Source organism: Populus trichocarpa, chromosome 17 (genome assembly GCF_000002775.5).
Source record: "Populus trichocarpa isolate Nisqually-1 chromosome 17, P.trichocarpa_v4.1, whole genome shotgun sequence".
NCBI classification, from domain to species: Eukaryota; Viridiplantae; Streptophyta; class Magnoliopsida; order Malpighiales; family Salicaceae; genus Populus; species Populus trichocarpa.
Genome location: NC_037301.2, coordinates 5,635,654 through 5,653,970, shown reverse-complemented (window position 1 = coordinate 5,653,970; position 18,317 = coordinate 5,635,654). Strand labels below are relative to the sequence as shown.

The following is an 18,317-nucleotide window of genomic DNA, read 5'->3' as shown; positions in this document are numbered from 1 at the left end:
TCTCCAATGTCATGTTCCCAAATGATAGCTTCATCAGTCCATTCCTACAATTAATCAATGCATTAGAAGTTGCAAGAAACGGACGTCCTAAAATAACAGGAAATGAATTACATGCTTCAACAGGTTGTGTATCCAAGACAATAAAATCCACAGGATAAATGAACTTATCGACTTGTACTAACACATCTTCAACTATTCCTCTAGGCACTTTTACAGATCTATCGGCAAGTAAAAGAGTTACAGAAGTTGGTTTTAACTCACCTAGATTGAGACTTTGAAAAACTGAATATGGAAGTAAATTCACACTAGCTCCAAGATCAAGTAAGGCTCTTTCAATTTTATGTTCTCCAATAAAGCATGAAATTGTAGGACAACCAGGGTCTTTATATTTCAATGCATTATTGTTCTGAAGAATGGCACTTACTTGTTCGGCTAAAAAGGCTTTCTTTTTCACATTCAATTTTCTCTTCACAGTGCACAGATCTTTCAAAAATTTAGCATAAGAAGGAACCTGTTTAATAGCATCCAACAAAGGTATATTGATCCTTACCTGTTTGAAAGTTTCAAAGATTTCAGAGTTGTGATTAACTTTCCTTTGTTTGGTCATGGCATGAGGAAATGGAAGTGCTGGCGGAGAATCAGTCTTTTCTTTGCAATGATCAAATTCAACCCCTTCCTTACCCTCAGAGATTGACTCATCATCATTCTCACAAGGTTCAAGACTGGGTTTTTCAATAATCTTACCACTGCGAAGAGTGATGACTGATTTGGCTTGATCCATGTGTTGGCTTCCAGAACTACTTGCATTCGCATTGTATTGCCCCTTGGGATTTTGTTGTGGTTGAGATGGAAACTTACCTTTCTCTTGGAAACTGAGAGCAGATGTCAATTTTGCAAGAGTATCTTTAAAATCTGTCATGCTTTGAGCAAGTTGAGTGTTGATCGTCTCTTGCTTTTCCATGAATGCATGCAATGTTTCCTCAAGATTTCTTCTAGGAGGTGGAGCATAAGGAGGTGTATACCCATGAGAATTTTGGAAATTATGGTGTGCTTGAAACGGTGGCTGTGAAGTTTGTGCATTATTGTTATCACTCTTCCAATTGAAATTTGGGTGATTTCTCCAACCAGGGTTGTATGTTTGCGAGTATGGGTTATGGTTGGGCCTTTGGAAACTGTTTAATGCATGGGCTTGCTCATGGAGACATTCTTTAAAAGAAGGCAAGGTTGGACAGTCATTGGTTGAATGTTCGTTGGTTTCACAGATTTGACACGCAATGTCTTTAACAGATTTTAATTGACCACTCTTTTTCAATTCTAGTGCTTCGACTTTTTTAGCTAAAGATGCAAACTTGGCTTGGAGGTCATGATCTTCCCTAAGGTTGTGCATACCTCCACTAGATGTATGAGGTTGGGTTTTACTTGGTGCCTCATAAGTACCTGTGGTGTCCCAATTTTGTGCATTTTCAGCTAGCAAATCTAAGTACTCCATTGCTTCATTAGGGTCTTTATCTTCAAAAGTTCCATTGCACATCAATTCAACCATTTGCCTATCTCTAGGTGTTAATCCTTCATAGAAATGTGAAACTAATCTCCATGTTTCAAAACCATGATGGGGGCAAGTATTAAGCAAGTCTCGATATCTATCCCAACATTGGTAAAATGTTTCTCCTGGTTTTTGAGTGAAAGTGATGATTTGTCTTTTGAAAGAGTTTGTTCTGTGAGATGGAAAAAACTTCTTTAAAAATTGTTGTTGCATTTCATCCCAAGCACGAATGGATCCAGGTCTCAAATTTTGTAGCCATGTTTTAGCTTTATCTTTTAGTGAAAAAGGAAAAGGCTTTAACCTAATGGTGTTCATGCTACAATTTGAGTCATTATACGTGTTGCAAACCTCCTCAAATTCCCTTAAATGCAAGTATGGATTTTCTAAATCTAAGCCATGAAAAGATGGTAAAAGTTGAATAATGCCTGTCTTAAAATTAAAATGAGATGCATCAGGAGGAAAAACTATGCATGAAGGTGCACTTGTTCTTGTGGGATTCATGTGGTCTCTAAGAGTTCTAACCCGAATATTCTCATTATTCTCATTCTAAAGCGACTGTTTATCTTCTTCGGCCATATTTTCTGAAAATGATGAGGATACCCTACAAAGTCTACCACTTAACGTACGTGACCACACTCTCATGCACGTGCAGGAAGAGAATAAAAGAAAGAAAAGAAAAACAATAGAAAAAAAAACAACACAAAAGAAACAAAGTTAAATACAAGAAAAGTAAAAAGAGAAAATAAAATAAACACTATAATTTGTACAAGAATTTACCTCCCCGGCAACGGCGCCAAAAACTTGACACGACCAAAAGATTGATGTCTTCTCCCAAGTGCAGGAGTGTCGAAGTAATAAATAACCCGGCAAGACCGGGGTCGAACCACAGGGAGGTTAATTGTATAAATTATAGATAACAACAACAACAACAATAACAACAATAATAAGTTAAAGAGAGCTTTGAGATGTGATATTGATGTAAGGATTAAACAAGGATAAAACAATTGTCAAGGTTAGAGGATCCACTAATGGTATTTCAAACAAGTATAGTATAAACTCTTTTTATTACTCAACTGGAAACCACACACAAAGGAGGTTCCAATCGGATTACAAATTGTTAACATGATTACATTAGTTATCTTATTCGAATAAAGCTAATACTTGTAAATGTTGTCATGCATTCATGATTATAACTTATGTTAACAACAAATCAAGTTCCTTTCATAGCTCAGGTGTCGGTTATACCATACAGTATGGGCTATGAAAGTGCCAAGTATTTGTTGTACCAAGTGTTATACAACATAAATCTAGATTAACCATTTAACAAGCAAAGTATTAAAAGTGAACAAGATAACAAATATAAAGCATGTTAGTATCCAACATTAAGGTCCATGTTAAGTTTATATTATACTTATTCTTACACCATTAGTGTACCCTTTTCACCTTGACATAATTAACTTAGCAACACATAATGAAAGAAAGAAACATAAATAAACAAGGAAAGGAAATGAAAAGCATAAGTAAGAAATTAATATAAGCAAAACTTAAGCATTACAAAATATAAAGAGAGAGCAAGAGCATGATCTTGATCTGAAAACCAAGATGCCTAAATACATGGCAAATGCCTCCTTTTATAGGCCAAAATTCGAAACTATTGATTTGTTGACTAATTGATGAGTGGGTGGCCACATCTTGACTTGGTGACAATTCTTATCTTCTTGTCTGCCAAAAACGTCATTGATGACGTCATAATTTGAACAAAATTAAATCATGAAAGTTCTAGGGAATTGTCTCATCTTTCCAGGATAACAATTTGAGATCATTTGGACTTCTAGAACTCGAGATATGGGCTGAACACTGAACAGTGTCTGGGTTGCAGGACAGATTCGGGCTTCTTCATTGTTGCTACAATTTGGACTCGAAAATGGCCTTATTAAATCTTGGGCTCCGCATGAAAGTTGTAGGCCTATGTCTTACCTTTCCATCCATATAAAATAGACCTAAATCCGAGATCTACAGCTCCAGATATAGCCCGATTACCGAACAATGTTCCAGTTTGGACTGCACCAACATCTCTTTTCTAAGTTTGGCCATCTCTTTGTCCTTTCAATTTCAGTACTTCAACTCAATTCTTTCATTTATGTGATAGGCCTGCATTTAAGATGAACATTTACCATAAATTAAAGGTATCTTATATTATTAGATACGTTATTATAAAACATGCTTTAGTTAAGGAGTTATTGATACTTCAAGTGCAAAATAATGATATAAAACCTTGATAAAAATGCACTTTTAAGTACTAATCATTGAGTAATAATCGAGGCAAATGGATGCTTGATTTTTTATTTATGCTTGATTGAAAACAAAACCTTACCTTTTATTGCTTAAAATATGGTTTGATTTGATGTCTACGTTGCTGAGTTTGAGTTTGAATGTTCTTCATTTTCCTTGGTCTTTGATATATTTTTGTTAGAAAATTTTGTGTTTTTTGTGTTTTTATTTTGTTTCGATTTAAATCTCTATTCTAATTTAGTTTTGGGTTAAACTTTATTTTTAGGTCGACCCAGTTGGGTCAAAACCGGGTCAAATACTAAAGGCTTTGTTTGGTCTATAACTATTTTGATAATTTTAGCTTAAGGGCATGTTTGGCAAATACATCCTTAGACTTGTTTTGAACAAAAATATAGTTTTGCCAAACATGGCCCTAAAAAAATTATTATTTTTTTTTTGCTCTTTACATACGGCCCAATTTTTATAAAAATTGCATTTTTAATTATAAAAAAGGAGAAAAAAAATTAGCATGATTTTTAGAAAAATACCTGTGTTGATTTCCTTTATATCTTTTGAAATTTACACTAAGTTTGTAAAATTGCTTGAGGATTTGACCAATATTTTAATAACTCTAAAATTTTAATTTATGAAAATTAATGATTAACATTATAGTATAAATATTGGACTTATAAGTAAGTTGACATTTAAATAATAGGAGTTCACTATAAAATTTTCAGGATTATGTTAGATATTCAATAATTTTAATTGAGAGCATTTTTTTACCACAATATACGAGTTGTGTTGAATCCTTTTGCCTGCCAGAATAGGTGAACTCTGTCAAGGCACATACATAGACTCTTCCCATAAGAATTTATCTAAGTATACGAGCTCATACTAAATTCGAAATGTCAAACTTATTCATGGGAGTAATCTTTATTCCGAGCCATAAACAGACCATCAGTTAAGAACCCATCAAAACTTTTAAATTATATCTAGACCGCAGAATGCAGTCTATCTTAGATAAAGTGTGTTAAAGGTGTTAATATCTTCCCTATCCACAACCAGTCTCTTACCCTTGAAATTTCTTATAAGACCAATACACCCGGGTCTAGTGATACTGAACCAAATAACTAGGTGGTGACTCTTCAATCCCGACATCCCGCTATGCCGCGCGCACATGTAGGATATATAGTATCAATCATCATAACTGTTATAATCATATATTAGCATATTTTCCGGTCAGCCAAGCAGAGGAGAGATGCATATCAATTTTCATGGTGTTTCTCAAGGTTGTTATTCGGACGTAAGAAAACAATATAACAGAAATCAACTTTTGGTATGGTGATTAAAATTAATAAAAACATGAATGAAAAGACGGCACCCAATGAAGATTATGTGAATTGCCTGCTAATATTAACGCAGAGAACGTTGAATAAGTTGAACGATTCAAAAGATGGTGTTGCCTTACACAAATCATAATACACATGTACGAATCATGCTTTCTCACATTAATTCTTTGTCCTTTATGACTTTATTATTCTTAATTGATGTAAAATGAATGAATTCAATAAGTTTTTCAGGATTCTACCAACACTATTTTATTTAGACGTACTCTTAAATAAAATTGGACAAACTCAATAATCATTACTCAATTATCTCTCTATAAAGATTAAACATAAATTCTAAATTAAAATTAAACAAAAAAAAAATCTAGAGCTTAAAACAAAAAAGAATAAGTTAGAAAATTAGACGAAAAGGAGTCTAAAAAATATGGAAACATTTGTTCAAAACTTATCAAAAACAATCTTCTTAAGCCCCTTTTATAAAAGATTTTGGAACTAAAACTAATATATAATTAATTATGGTAATTATCAAAATAAATATCAGCCTTAATTACTTGCCATAAAACAATATTAAACTTGACAATTTTGACTTTAAATTTGACATCTTTTGTATTGAAAAACTTTTCAGGTTCATAAAGAAAAATACTAATTAATCAAGAATAAATGATTATGCTTGACAACAATAAAATTTTAATAAGTCTCTTATAATTCCGACAACACCATCTTATTTAAATATATTCATAAATAATGTTCAACAAACTCAATAAATCATTACTCATTACTTAATTATCTTTATATAAGAATCGAAACTAAACTCTAAATTAGGATGAAAACAAAGAGAAAAACTTGAACTTAAAGAGAATAAGTTGGGAAACTAGGTGAAAAATAGCCTAAAAAGTCTAGAAAATTATGTATGAAAGCTATAAAAAAAAACCAACCAGGAACACTCTTCTTCAGTTATTTTTATAGGGGATTTTGGAACTAAAATTCATATAGAATTAATTATTGTAATTGCCAAAATAAATTTTCTATTTTATCAGTCTTAATTACTTGTCATTAAACAGAATTAAACCTATAGTTTCGGCTTTAAATTTGATAATTTTTGTACTTAAAAACTTTTCAAGTTCATGAAGAAGAAGGCTAACTAATCAATTCATGGGCTGAACAAACTAAAGAGCTAGCAAAAATAACTTTTCATGGACCAAAGAATTATTAACTCAAACTCAAAATAAGTTGAAATAAAAAAATAATTTTTTAATAGTCCAAAATATTATTTTTACAATAAATTCAAAACCAAGCATAGCCCGAAAGTCGGGTTAAGAGCGTATGGATTAGGATAAAGTTCATTTTGCTTAGATCTTCTCTTCTCTAAAAGCATGGGTGCCTTTTAGATTCAATTTTAACTCTTTATCTTCCCACAAAATAAACTAGAAAAAAATCTTGTATATTTCCTAGATGGGATATATTTTTTAGGGTTTTTGGGTTTCAAAAAATATGTCAACCAAAGTTTGTTTTAGATCAGTTTTTTCATTCACCCACAAGTTATTTTAATATGTTAATATTATATGTTAAAAAGCTTATGTTAGATAATAACTTCTAACAGAGTTTTAATTCTAAAAGTAAATGAACTCCACTTTTAATTTGATCTTAAATGTGCCTATTAACCATGTTTAAAAATAGTTTTTTCCAATAATCTATGCCTATATGAACTACAAACACAAGCTCATGGCCACATAACAAGGTGAACATCCCCTCACATTTTTATCATAAAAAATATTCATGCAAAATCATAGTTTTTAGGCAAACATAGGATGACAAATATAGCTTCAGTAGCTTTTTCTACATTAACATCTGCTGAGAATCTTATTTTGCATTTGCAAGATGTTCTCTTACATGGAAAAGGATGGCTTACATAGGTCAACAATGTTGCAAAGTGATAGGGAAAATAATGGTGCTGCTATGTAGTTATGACTGGTAATTTGACGCATCATCCATTGAAGCAGGGTTTTCAGGTTTGTTTAGAGGAGAAAACACAAATAACAGTTGAAGCGAGACTTTCTTAATTGCATCATTGCAAGGCTGCTTGCATGGACTGTCATAACTCAATTTTCAGGTTTTTTTTTAAAATTATCTTCTTTTTTAAATTCAAAATAATAAAAAATAAATAAAAACTAGCAACTTGTCAAAAACAGACTGAGAAGGGTTTCAAATGCATGGAGGAACTAAGCTGAAGTTTCGAACAAAATTGAGAGCCCAATTGTACCCAATTGTACCCAAGACTGAAAAGATAATGCAAATTCAATGTCAAATTAAATTATAATTGAACGAATCTGCATAAAAATTAAGTATGAAGACTTAATTATATTTTTAATAGGCTAATTTGATTTAATCGTGGCCCCAATTAAAGGTTTCATTAAGTTTAAGTATTAATTTGGATCAAATTAAAAAATTTAATTAGGTGGAATGAATTAATTTTATTAGGGATTTAATTAGTGAAAAAAATAAGTTTGGAAGCTTAATTTGAGCTTAATTGAGAAGATTATAATTTTAAAAGACCATATTTAATTTTTCCAAACTCAATTGGGTGAAATAAGAGACAATTGAAATAAAATCAAAGTTTAGGGGGTAAATTAAGGGTCCACTTAAAGAAATTCAGAACCACAAACCTTTTTGCAAAAGACGCACAAATTCAGGGAACTATTTCAATGAAAACAAGGGTCAAATTGAAAAAATTAGAAGTTTGAAGATCAATTAGGGATGAAATTAAAAATACACGACCAAGGACCAAGTTGGAAAATGTGCTTAAATTAGGGGGTATTTTTAAAGCTTTACAAGGGTGAAATTTAATTGATTATTGAAATCAAAATTCAATTAAAGACCTAATTGAAAAAATTAGAGGATTAGGGGCTGAAATTAAAAAGAAAATTAATGACCTAATTCAAGTTAAAACACTAAAACAACGTCATTTTATTTAAATAAAATGGTACGTTTTGGTTAAGTTGACCAGAATGACGTGTTTTGGTTCAAAACGACATCATTTTGGTCAACGTCAAGTAAAAACAATAAAAGTCAAATGACACGGTTGCTCGTTATCTTCAACCTCCACTTGATGGCAATTAAAAATGGCAACTCTGATGCCACCTTTCAAGCCTTCCTTCTCTCATACCTTCACTATACAAGAAAAAAAAAAGATATCACTCTCGTGCCCTGCCATTTCACCCAAACTTAAGCAAAAACATTGTTTCTTGAAAACCATGAACTCGCTGCAAAGTTGATCCAAAGACGCTGACACAACCAGCCTTTGCAACTTGTAATGGTGAGTTTTAGTCAATGGTTGAGATCCTCCTCTTTAAATCAAGGGCCAATATTCATGCCCAATAAAAACCAGATGTCCATCTTTCACCCCCTATAAATAGAGGTGAATTTCGTGCAAAAAATAGAAGAGAAATATGGAGAGAATGAGAGCAAAAAATAAACAACCATATATAACAATATTTTTCTAGCTGTCAAACCAACCATCTTTCTCAACCTCCAACGACCACCATGAGCCACCACTAGCACCGATAGTGCCACCAACAACAAGCCAACAGTCCCTCCTTGTCTAGGTAACATCATTCTCTCTTTTTGATTGTGTATAAGCCTTAAAACAAATGGGCAGAAAACATGCCAGTAACATGCATGTTACGAGCAAATCTTCTTAAACCACCGTCGGGATGAGCTCGTGGTGGCAAAAAATTAAGCTAAACCTCATTCCAGCCCAGCCCATGTGAGTGGGCTAGGTGTAGCCACATCATAAAAAATAAAAAAAAAACTTGTTCGGCTGACTATCAGCCCAACAAATTGGTTGGGCTAGGCCTAAGCATAACCTGTACATATAGGCTTATATCTCAGGCCCAATAAGCCCATCTCATGTGGCTAGGCCAAGCCTAACCCAGACTTAAAGGCATGTTTGGCCTACCTTATTTTCCTTAAAAAAAATTAAGGCCTTGTTTGGGTCCTTAGGACTTATTTGTCAAACACGCCCTAAGCTTTTTCCCTTTGGTTTTATTTTATCTTTATTTGTGTCTAGCCAAACAAGCCCTTCAAAATTTCAAAAAATTCTTAAGAAATTTAAAGACCATTTTGAAATTATTTTTGGATCCATCACATGGCTTTTCAATAATTTTTGCCTAATATTAGATTGTAGACTTATATTGTAAGATACCAGCCAATTATTAAAAATATATGATTTTTCTTTAGAATTTCAAAAAAAATTCAAAAATTCAAAAAAACAATTCCCTTGATTTAGAAAACATAAAAATATGCTTTTTTTTTCAAGTATTTCATTTTAATATCGGACTATAGACTTACATTATAAGATACGGACCCTATATTAAAATTGCCTGGTTTTCTCCAATATTTCAAAAATCCAAAAAAAAAAATTATGATTTCAAAAACACCGAGAATATGTTTTGTTTTTTTGCATACAACTAAATTCTAAAGGTTTTTAACGCATATTTTTCAAAAAAACAAAATCATATTTTTACCTTGCAAAATAGATATTGTAATCAGTTTATGATTATCTATTAAGATTCGATCAAAATACAATAAATCCCACAACAATTAATTTGTTTAATTAATATTCAGAGTATTAGAATTTAGTTGTAGACTTAAATATTTAGATATATAAAATTACACTATAAAATATACTCTCAAGATTAAAGATACAAAAACAAAAAATAAATGTGATGCTAAAAATTGAACTTTAGTTAAGATTTAATCCAATAAGATAGAGACTTTTTCACAAAAGGTAATCTACCTTGAATCTTAGATGAAACCAACAAATGAAAACATATCTTAGATTAACAATTAATCAGTAATGCAACTTACCATAGGTAGAGTATACTAGAAGTGATGCGTCTTTCTCTTGCATAACTAATTTCCTTACCCCGACTTTCACATACCATTAGGTTTTCTAGTGACTATAATATTAGATGGTGACTCATGAACCCTCTAATCATAACTTTATGATTAAACCTAAAAATATCCTTCAATTCTAGGATGCAGCTCCGCCATTTGATATTGTGCACATCATGACACTAACATTTTGACTGTGACATTGATATGAACTTGCTAGAATTTCTAAACTTACAGCAAAAACTATGTACTTAAAAGTAATAATGAATAGAGATTAGGTCGAAACGACATAAAAGGACCAGATTTCTTTTACAACATGAACAGATGTTACTCACAAATTTAGGTGATTCCCCTCGCATGAAGATGGTTAAAATAGAATCCTGGAATGCATCACCTTCTGAGAATTTTTTAACTTCTTGGAACTACTATAGTATATATAGTGATGACGTCCCATGATCAAATACGCACAATTTATGGAAATTCCTCATTGAAACAGAATGGTGGAATGGAAATTGCAGACATAAACGGCTCTTTGGGAACAAATTTCTAGCTGCAAAATGCAGCATACTTTTGTGTAATAAGGTGATGACTAGATAAATCTTATTTAGACACAAATCAGCACGTGTAGCAGACAGCCAAATGTGAAAATTAATAGCTTCACCTCTATGTTTCATATCACAAACAAACCGCTCAAATTCACCACTCCATCCAGACCTACAGAAGAACAAAACAATTAAAGATATAATGAACACACCTCTGAATCAAATACGAAGTTAAGCCCAAAACCAAGCTATTTGGCTGTGCACAATCCCATCTGCACATTCCACGTCAAAGACAACCATTACAGAAGGTCCATAACCACCTCAATAATTTAGACCAGAAAGAAAATCCAGTATCAAGCAAGACAAAAAGGCACCTGTGTATGAAAACCTGAGTGAGGCAGAGGAGAAGAAGTGAGCGGCAAACCAGATCCAGTCCCTATTGAATTCTCCCAAAGTATCTCCCTCTCTTCTTCTTTTTTCTCTCACCTTTTTATTTTATCAATTGTACAACACAAGAAAAACCGTTAACAAAAAATCACTCAGCCTCTCTTTCAACATCAACAAAATGCCTATTTCCTTCATCTACTAATTACTGCCCTGATCCTTGTGAATCATCTTTAGAAGGGTTTTGCTGCTGGTGCTGCTGCACCCTAGCCTGCCCCATCTGCTGATAAATCTGACTCAAAGCTTGTGGGCTCAAAACCCCAATATGCCCATCTTGTGACAACCCAAGCTCCAATCCTGGTAACTGCTGGCTACCCACACCTAAAATTGAAGTAAGACTCATAGGCCCAATATTGTTTCCTGGCATGTCAAACCCTGAAAATCCATTTTTTTGCAAATAACTCGAGCCACCACCACCTTCACTTACTATATTTGTTGTTGATGGACCAGTGGTATTAGATGATGACTGGAACCCATAACCTCCAACTGGGGGCCATAATCCTGCACTTGTAACTTGATGGGGTCTCCCTAAATTGCCACCTAACATTGCCCAACTGGTCCTCCTACTACTGGACTCACCTATATCATCAATCTTTTGATGCAAACCAGCTGAAAGAGAAGCTCCTTGTTGTGAAATTGCACCACCAGCAGCTGCCAAAGCTGATGCAGGTATTGTACCAGTCCCAGTTGCTGCAATTATAGATGGTTCAGCTTGTTGTAGAAGCCACTGTATTGTCTCACCATCAGATTTGTGACCCAATTCTCTTGTTAATTGAAAGATTCTTGCTGCACAAAGAGCTGGCATCCTTATCCTTCTACCTCTACCTTCAACTTTTGTGTGTCTGTCTTTGTTTGAGCTTCTTTTTGGAGCTAACTGTTTCTTTTGCTCTTCTTTGTCAGCTACTACAATCTGAAAGTCTTTGATTTCTGCTGCTTTATTCTCACCCATGTTGGGTTGTAGTTGGTTTTGGTTATGGAGGTGTTGCGGTTGTTGATGATGGGGTTGTGGAGGAGTATGAGGAGAAGGAGAAGGAGAAGTGTGGGTGTGCGTAAGGGTAAAGAAAGTGGGTAGCTCATGTGGGTTTTTTGAGTTAGAGCCCTTGGGATCCATGAACTGGAAAGATAGAAAGTGGGGGAAGAGATGCAAAATAAACTTATAACAAAAAAAATAAAGAGAAGAAGAAAAACGGTCCAACCCCTCTTTGAATGAAGACCACCTGAAAAGTTCTAAACTTTCATGTCATGAATTTCACTCTTTCTGGCAAAGAAAAAAACGGGAGTATAGTATTTCCGGACTCCAAACGTGGAATAAAATTGATAAAATAACACAGCATAGAAAATAATATAATTTAGAAAGTCTTATATGATACTTATGTGTGAATTGTGAGTCACAAATGTGACTCTTTTAAATGATAAACTAGACTAACATAATTTATAGTAAAAAAAAAAGAAAGAAAGAAAGAAAGAAAGATTAAACACACACTGAAACTCCGATAATAGCTTCGCTGATATAGTTGAAAAGATTTTGATAAAACAAATTCAACGACATCAAAAAGGTCATAAATAGTGAATAGAGTGGGTCACACAAGCCTTCTAAATTTTGTAGGGGCTCATTTTTCTTAAAACGACTCGTGTGACCCACTTCCATCACTGTTGGTAACCTTCCTTGTTATCGTTAGATTTTTTTCGTCAAGATCTTTTTAACCGTACTAATGGTGTCATCGTTGAAGTTTTGATGTAACTCTAGAATCTTTTTTCTTTCTCTTAGCTCTTCACAAATTACAAGGAGAGAAAAAAAAAACACAAAAAAGAGAACAAGATCCTGGGGACACATCAAAGCTTCAATAACACCACCACCGATATCGTTTGAAAAATCTCAACAAGACGAATCTGATGACACTAGGGAAGGCACCAACAATGACCAAAGTGAGTATTGTAAGCTACCCAAAGGCAAGTGGTCTTGACACCTTTGGACAGCTTGTGTGACCCACTCCATTCACCGTTGGTAACCTTCCTTAGTGTCTTTGTATTCATCTAGTCGAGATATTTCCAATAGTATCAGTCATGTTATCATCAAAGTTTTGGTGTGCCTCTAGCATCTCTTTCCTTCCTTGTTCTTTCTCTCTCTTATCTCTTTTCTTCTCTCTCCTCTTTTTCATTGTAAATTGTGTTAACCTATTTTACCATTTGAGAGAAACGTATATAACACTTGCGACTCATAAGTCATATATGTTATCAGTAACTCTCTAAACTATGTTATTTTTCTAAATATTTTTTATGTTGTGTTATTTTACAAAAAAAAAAGATTTTGTACTATGGTAAAAAAAAAAAAAAAAACCTTCATAACTTAGTCCCTAGTAGTGCTATAAGAATTAACTAAAATCCTAATAGTGTAACTTTCTCACTCTTTATCCAAACTCAATTTTGTTTTGTAAACCTCTGCCCTTTAAGTCTACTTTTCTTTTTACAAACATGAATGTGATTGTGTACTTTTTACCTTCTCTCTGTCTCTTTGTATGATATGGACATGGTTGTTTGTGTGTACTTTTCTTACCTTTTTTTTAATTGTAGTGGTGAGTGGGGGTTGTGTTTTGACTAAACTTTTAGATAAGATGACAATTTAAACTCCCATACCAATTTCTTTCATCAATTAAGACAAACAACAACACATGACATGAAAGAAAGACAACACTCATGTGCACATCCATGGATATATTCTCCATTTATTTCTATCTTTATATTTTCTTGTTTATTATTTTTCTTTTGCATGTGATAAGTGATAGCAATACATGATGTCATCTCTTGCAAGGAACTCAAGTTCTCATGTGGATGCTTGAGGTGTAAACATCTGCCTATAAATGCATCTAACTTACTATAAGTCTATCCTTTAGACATAGTAGACATAAAACTTGTCATTAACTCCTTCAAATAATATGTAATGTATTTTTTCATGAAATGATTGCTTTCAAGCTCAACACCAAAAATGTTTGTAATTGTAAGTTTTTATTATTTTAAGTGATTACTTTTTTCATTGCTAAATTAAGGACATGATTCCCACTAATAAGTGTGTGTTCGGCATTACATAGCTTTTATGGTTACGATTTAAAAAATATAGGTTTAAAAAAACACTTTTAATTGCAGTTTAAAAAAATATGTGTTTTGTTAAAGTTGATGTGAGATGGATTTTTGCATGTAAAATAAATAAATAAATAATTCATTTATAAAAGCAATTATTTTGGCTTTTACAAAATCAAGGTTTGAAATGCAATTTTATATGGAGCCTAATGTAAAAGCAGAAGTTATTTGACGAACCATATGATTTTTTCTATATAGTTTGGGAAAAAAATAAAAGCTACCACGATACTAAACAGTCTCTAAAAAAATAATTGTGGCATTAACTATAACCTCAAAAAATAGGCTAGAAGGGGCTGGTGGTGGTGTATGTTTACAAGTATGATCTAAAAACGGGGTTGTTTTGAAAATAAACACTAATTAGAGAGGGGGGAAAGGGAAACTAGCATTGATTAAAAAAAAAGTTGGAAAATAACATGGTTTTAACAAAAACATGATTGGAAATGAAGACTTTAACAAAGACACGATTAGAAAGGACTTTGACTAAAACAATCAAATTAACCCCAAATACAAACCCTAAAGAATACCCAAACCTCAAATCATAACCCTAAATCTCAAAAACAAACCTTAAACACTAACATTAATCACTAACTCTAAAAACAAACACTAATCAATAACTCTAAAGACAAACACTAACTAAATATAGTAAAATATTTTGTTTTTTTTTTGCCTTTTTTTATCTTTTGGTTTGTTTCTCCAATTCTATCATTTAGTGTGGGGTTTTTATTGAATTTTATCTTTCAGTATTATGTTGATAATAAACCTGAAACAAACCAAAAGATAAAAAGGCCAACAAAACCAAAACACTTTATTATATTTAGGGGTTTGTTTATAGGGTTATTAATTAGCGCTTATTTTTATGATTAGTGATTAGTGTTGGTGTTTAAGCTTTGTTTTGTAGATTGAGGGTTATGATTTAAGGTTATGGTATTGTTTAAAGTTTGTATTTGATGTTAGTTTGGGATTACGGTTGATTTGTGATTTAACTTTTGGTCAAAGTCGATATCCCAATTGCATGGTTGTTAAAATCATTATTTATAATCATATTTTTGTTAAAACTGTGATATTTTTAAAATACTTTTTGGCTAGTGCTATTTTGCCAAAACTTCAACCTGAGTGTATTTGAAAGGAAAAATTCCTCTAAAAAGGAATGAGAGGATTTAATCTTGATTTGTTTTATGTTTGTTAAAGGGCTATTTTTGCTTATCAGCACCTTTTTTAAAACAATATTGGTGAAATAACACGATTGAAAAATGAATTGATGAAATAGCATAGTTTGTACATGTCGTGATTGAGAAACATAATATTTATAGCATGTTACTATTCATAATAGTGACATCTAAAAAAAATTATTGAAAGGGTAGGAGAGAGAAAAAGAAAAAACATCGGAGACACACCGAAGCTTCGATTAACACATCACTAGTACCATAAAAAAGATCTCGACAAGATAAATCCAATAACACCAAGGAAGATCATCAATGGTTACCCGAGTGCGGCACATTTGCCGCCTAAAGATGGTGGTGGCTCACTTGTCTTTGGCGGCAAGTATGGTCCACTAGATCATTGTAAGTGACTTTTTTAATGTCATTGGATTTATCTCATTGAGATCTTTTTATAGTATTGGTGGTGCCATAATTTTCTCCATGGCATTAACAATCATCAAGAATGCCAAACTTTCTTGTAATGTTTCTATTTATGACTACTTTATGCATGCATGTAGGCTAGAGTGTGTGTGTGTGTGTGTTTCAATTTATTTTTTTAATATTTGATCTTTGTTCTTTTAATCACTATTTTTTTTATTTTAAATAATCTATAAAATTATAATTGTTTTTCAATTTCACATCTTTTATCTTTTTATCTTTTAAATTTGGTCCTCATTTTTTTCATTGATATTTGTTTTGTTTGGAATTATTTTTTAAATTGCTTTCTTTTTACAACATCAATGGTGACCCGAGTGTGGCACACTTGCCGCCTAAAGATGGTGGTGGCTCACTTGTCTTTGGCGGCAAGTATGTCCCACCTGGGTCATTGTAAGTGACCTTTTTAATGTCATTGGATTCATCTCATTGAGATCTTGTTATGGTATCGGTGGTGCCATAATTTTCTCCATGGCATTAACAATCAACAAGAATGCCAAACTTTCTTGTAGTGTTTCTATTTACGACTGCTTTATGCATGTATGTAGGCTAGAGTGTGTGTGTGTGTGTTTCAATTTAATTTTTTAATATTTGATCTTTGTTCTTTTGATTACTATTTTTTTTATTTTAAATAATCTATAAAATTATAATTATTTTTCAATTTCACATCTTTTATCTTTTTATCTTTTAAATTTGGTCCTTATTTTTTTCATTGATATTTGTTTTGTTTGGGATTATTTTTTAAATTGCTTTCTTTTTACAACATCAATGATGACCCGAGTGTGGCACACTTGCCGCCTAAAGATGGTGGTGGCTTACTTGTCTTTGGCGGCAAGTATGTCCCACCTAGGTCATTGTAAGTGACCTTTTTTAATGTCATTGGATTCATCTCATTGAGATCTTTTTATAGTATCGGTGGTGCCATAATTTTCTCCATGGCATTAACAATCAACAAGAATGCCAAACTTTCTTGTAATGTTTCTATTTACGACTACTTTATGCATGTATGTAGGCTAGAGTGTGTGTGTGTGTGTGTGTGTGTGTCAAATTCTGTGTCAGCCCTTTTAAAATTTTAGACCAACCATTTCAATTTATTTTTTTAATATTTGATCTTTGTCCTTTTGATTACTATTTTTTATTTTAAATAATCTATAAAATTATAATTGTTTTTCAATTTCACATCTTTTATCTTTTTATCTTTTAAATTTGATCCTCATTCTTTTCATTGATATTTGTTTTGTTTGGGATTATTTTTAAATTGCTTTCTTTTTACAATTTCATCATCCTTAAGATTTTTTTCTAATAAATTTAATCCTTATTCTTTTTATTGTTATTTTTTTTAACCTTAGCAAGTTTTTTATATCGATATTTTTATCATGATTTTATAATTTGACATTAAACTGGTTGAGAATTAAGCTTTTTTATTGAACTTGATTCCAGGATTTTATTAGTTATGAGTTTTAGATATTAGACGAGGTGTAGGAAGTTCATTTTGGGTTTTCTTAGTTTTTATTTTCTTTTGTTTAAGCTAATTTCTTTTATTTTCATCCTTTAGCATAAACTCCATTAGAGACTAAGTTCTATTCTTTTTATTTATTTTTCTTTATGTAGAACTTTTTACTTATCTTGAAAATGACTTTGATTATCTTGAGTCTTTTTATTTATCGTTCTTTATTGTGTTTTTTTGGTTAATTCTTTAAATTAATATTTTTTTATTTCATCCTTCAATATTTGGAATAAGTTTTTTAAGCAATTTATAAAATTAAAACTCATTTTCAATTTCATCCCCTTTTAATCTTTTTAATCTTTTCAATTTAGTCTCAATTCTTTTAGTTGTGAGTTTAAGACCTTAGCCCAAGTTTAGGTGGTTCACTCGTGTTTGTTTGGTTTATTTTGTTTTTTTATTCAAGCTTATATTTTTTTCAATTTCATCATTTAGTATTTATATCATTAGTTATTAGGTTCTCTTTTTAGGGTCTTTTTATTTGTTATTTTTTGCAAGTTTTCCATTCTTTTTTATTGGTAGAGTCTATGCCTTGAGTATCATTTTTTAAAAACACGTTTGCATCGCCCGACTATCTTCTTTTTTTCTATATAAAAAAAATGGTTCTTGCGAGCCCACAAATCTAGTAGTATTCTATAGTGGGGTATAATCTATTATGCAAAACCTCATTAAGGAGAATGATAATTGATGAGGTTAGTACATATGTAGAATGTAAATATTTGAGTTTATTTTATTTTATTTATGTAGTGTATAAGTTCTATTAATTTATATTTAAAATTTTATTCTTTGTTAATTATCTTCATGACATTTCATATTTGTCAACGAGATCCTTAAGTTTACAAAGAATTAAATGAACAATAACAAAATCAACGGACAAGTTGCATAAAATAAAATTTTAAATAAAAAATGATAAAAATCATATAAAATTAAAGAGTGTTTATTGAAAATAGCAGCTCCAAAACAAACATTTAGGAAACTAACATATTTCCAAAAAGTCTCGAGATA

General features: G+C 31.9%; 1 protein-coding gene across 3 annotated transcripts; it reads right to left on the bottom strand.

The window, feature by feature from the left end:
- Positions 1-6,969: 6,969 nt before the first annotated feature.
- On the bottom strand, positions 6,970-12,339 carry LOC18107224 (transcription factor TCP20). 3 transcript variants are annotated; one of them, XM_024592306.2, is made up of 3 exons: positions 10,970-12,339; positions 10,808-10,867; positions 6,970-8,328 (listed from the first exon to the last, which is right to left on the bottom strand). In XM_024592306.2, exon 1 carries the CDS (start codon positions 12,148-12,150, stop codon positions 11,185-11,187), a length of 966 nt encoding a protein of 321 aa, XP_024448074.1. In that variant the 5' UTR covers positions 12,151-12,339; the 3' UTR covers positions 6,970-8,328; positions 10,808-10,867; positions 10,970-11,184. The 3 variants fall into 3 exon arrangements, with proteins under 3 accessions (XP_024448074.1, XP_024448075.1, XP_006373221.1); XM_024592307.2 differs by having other exon boundaries at positions 6,970-8,323; XM_006373159.3 differs by lacking the exon at positions 6,970-8,328 and having other exon boundaries at positions 10,507-10,867.
- Between the last annotated feature and the right edge of the window lie 5,978 nt (positions 12,340-18,317).

Excerpts from the sequence above, each read along its gene's own strand:
- LOC18107224 (XM_024592306.2), bottom strand. The coding sequence starts at position 12,150 with ATGGATCCCAAGGGCTCTAACTCAAAAAACCCACATGAGCTACCCACT.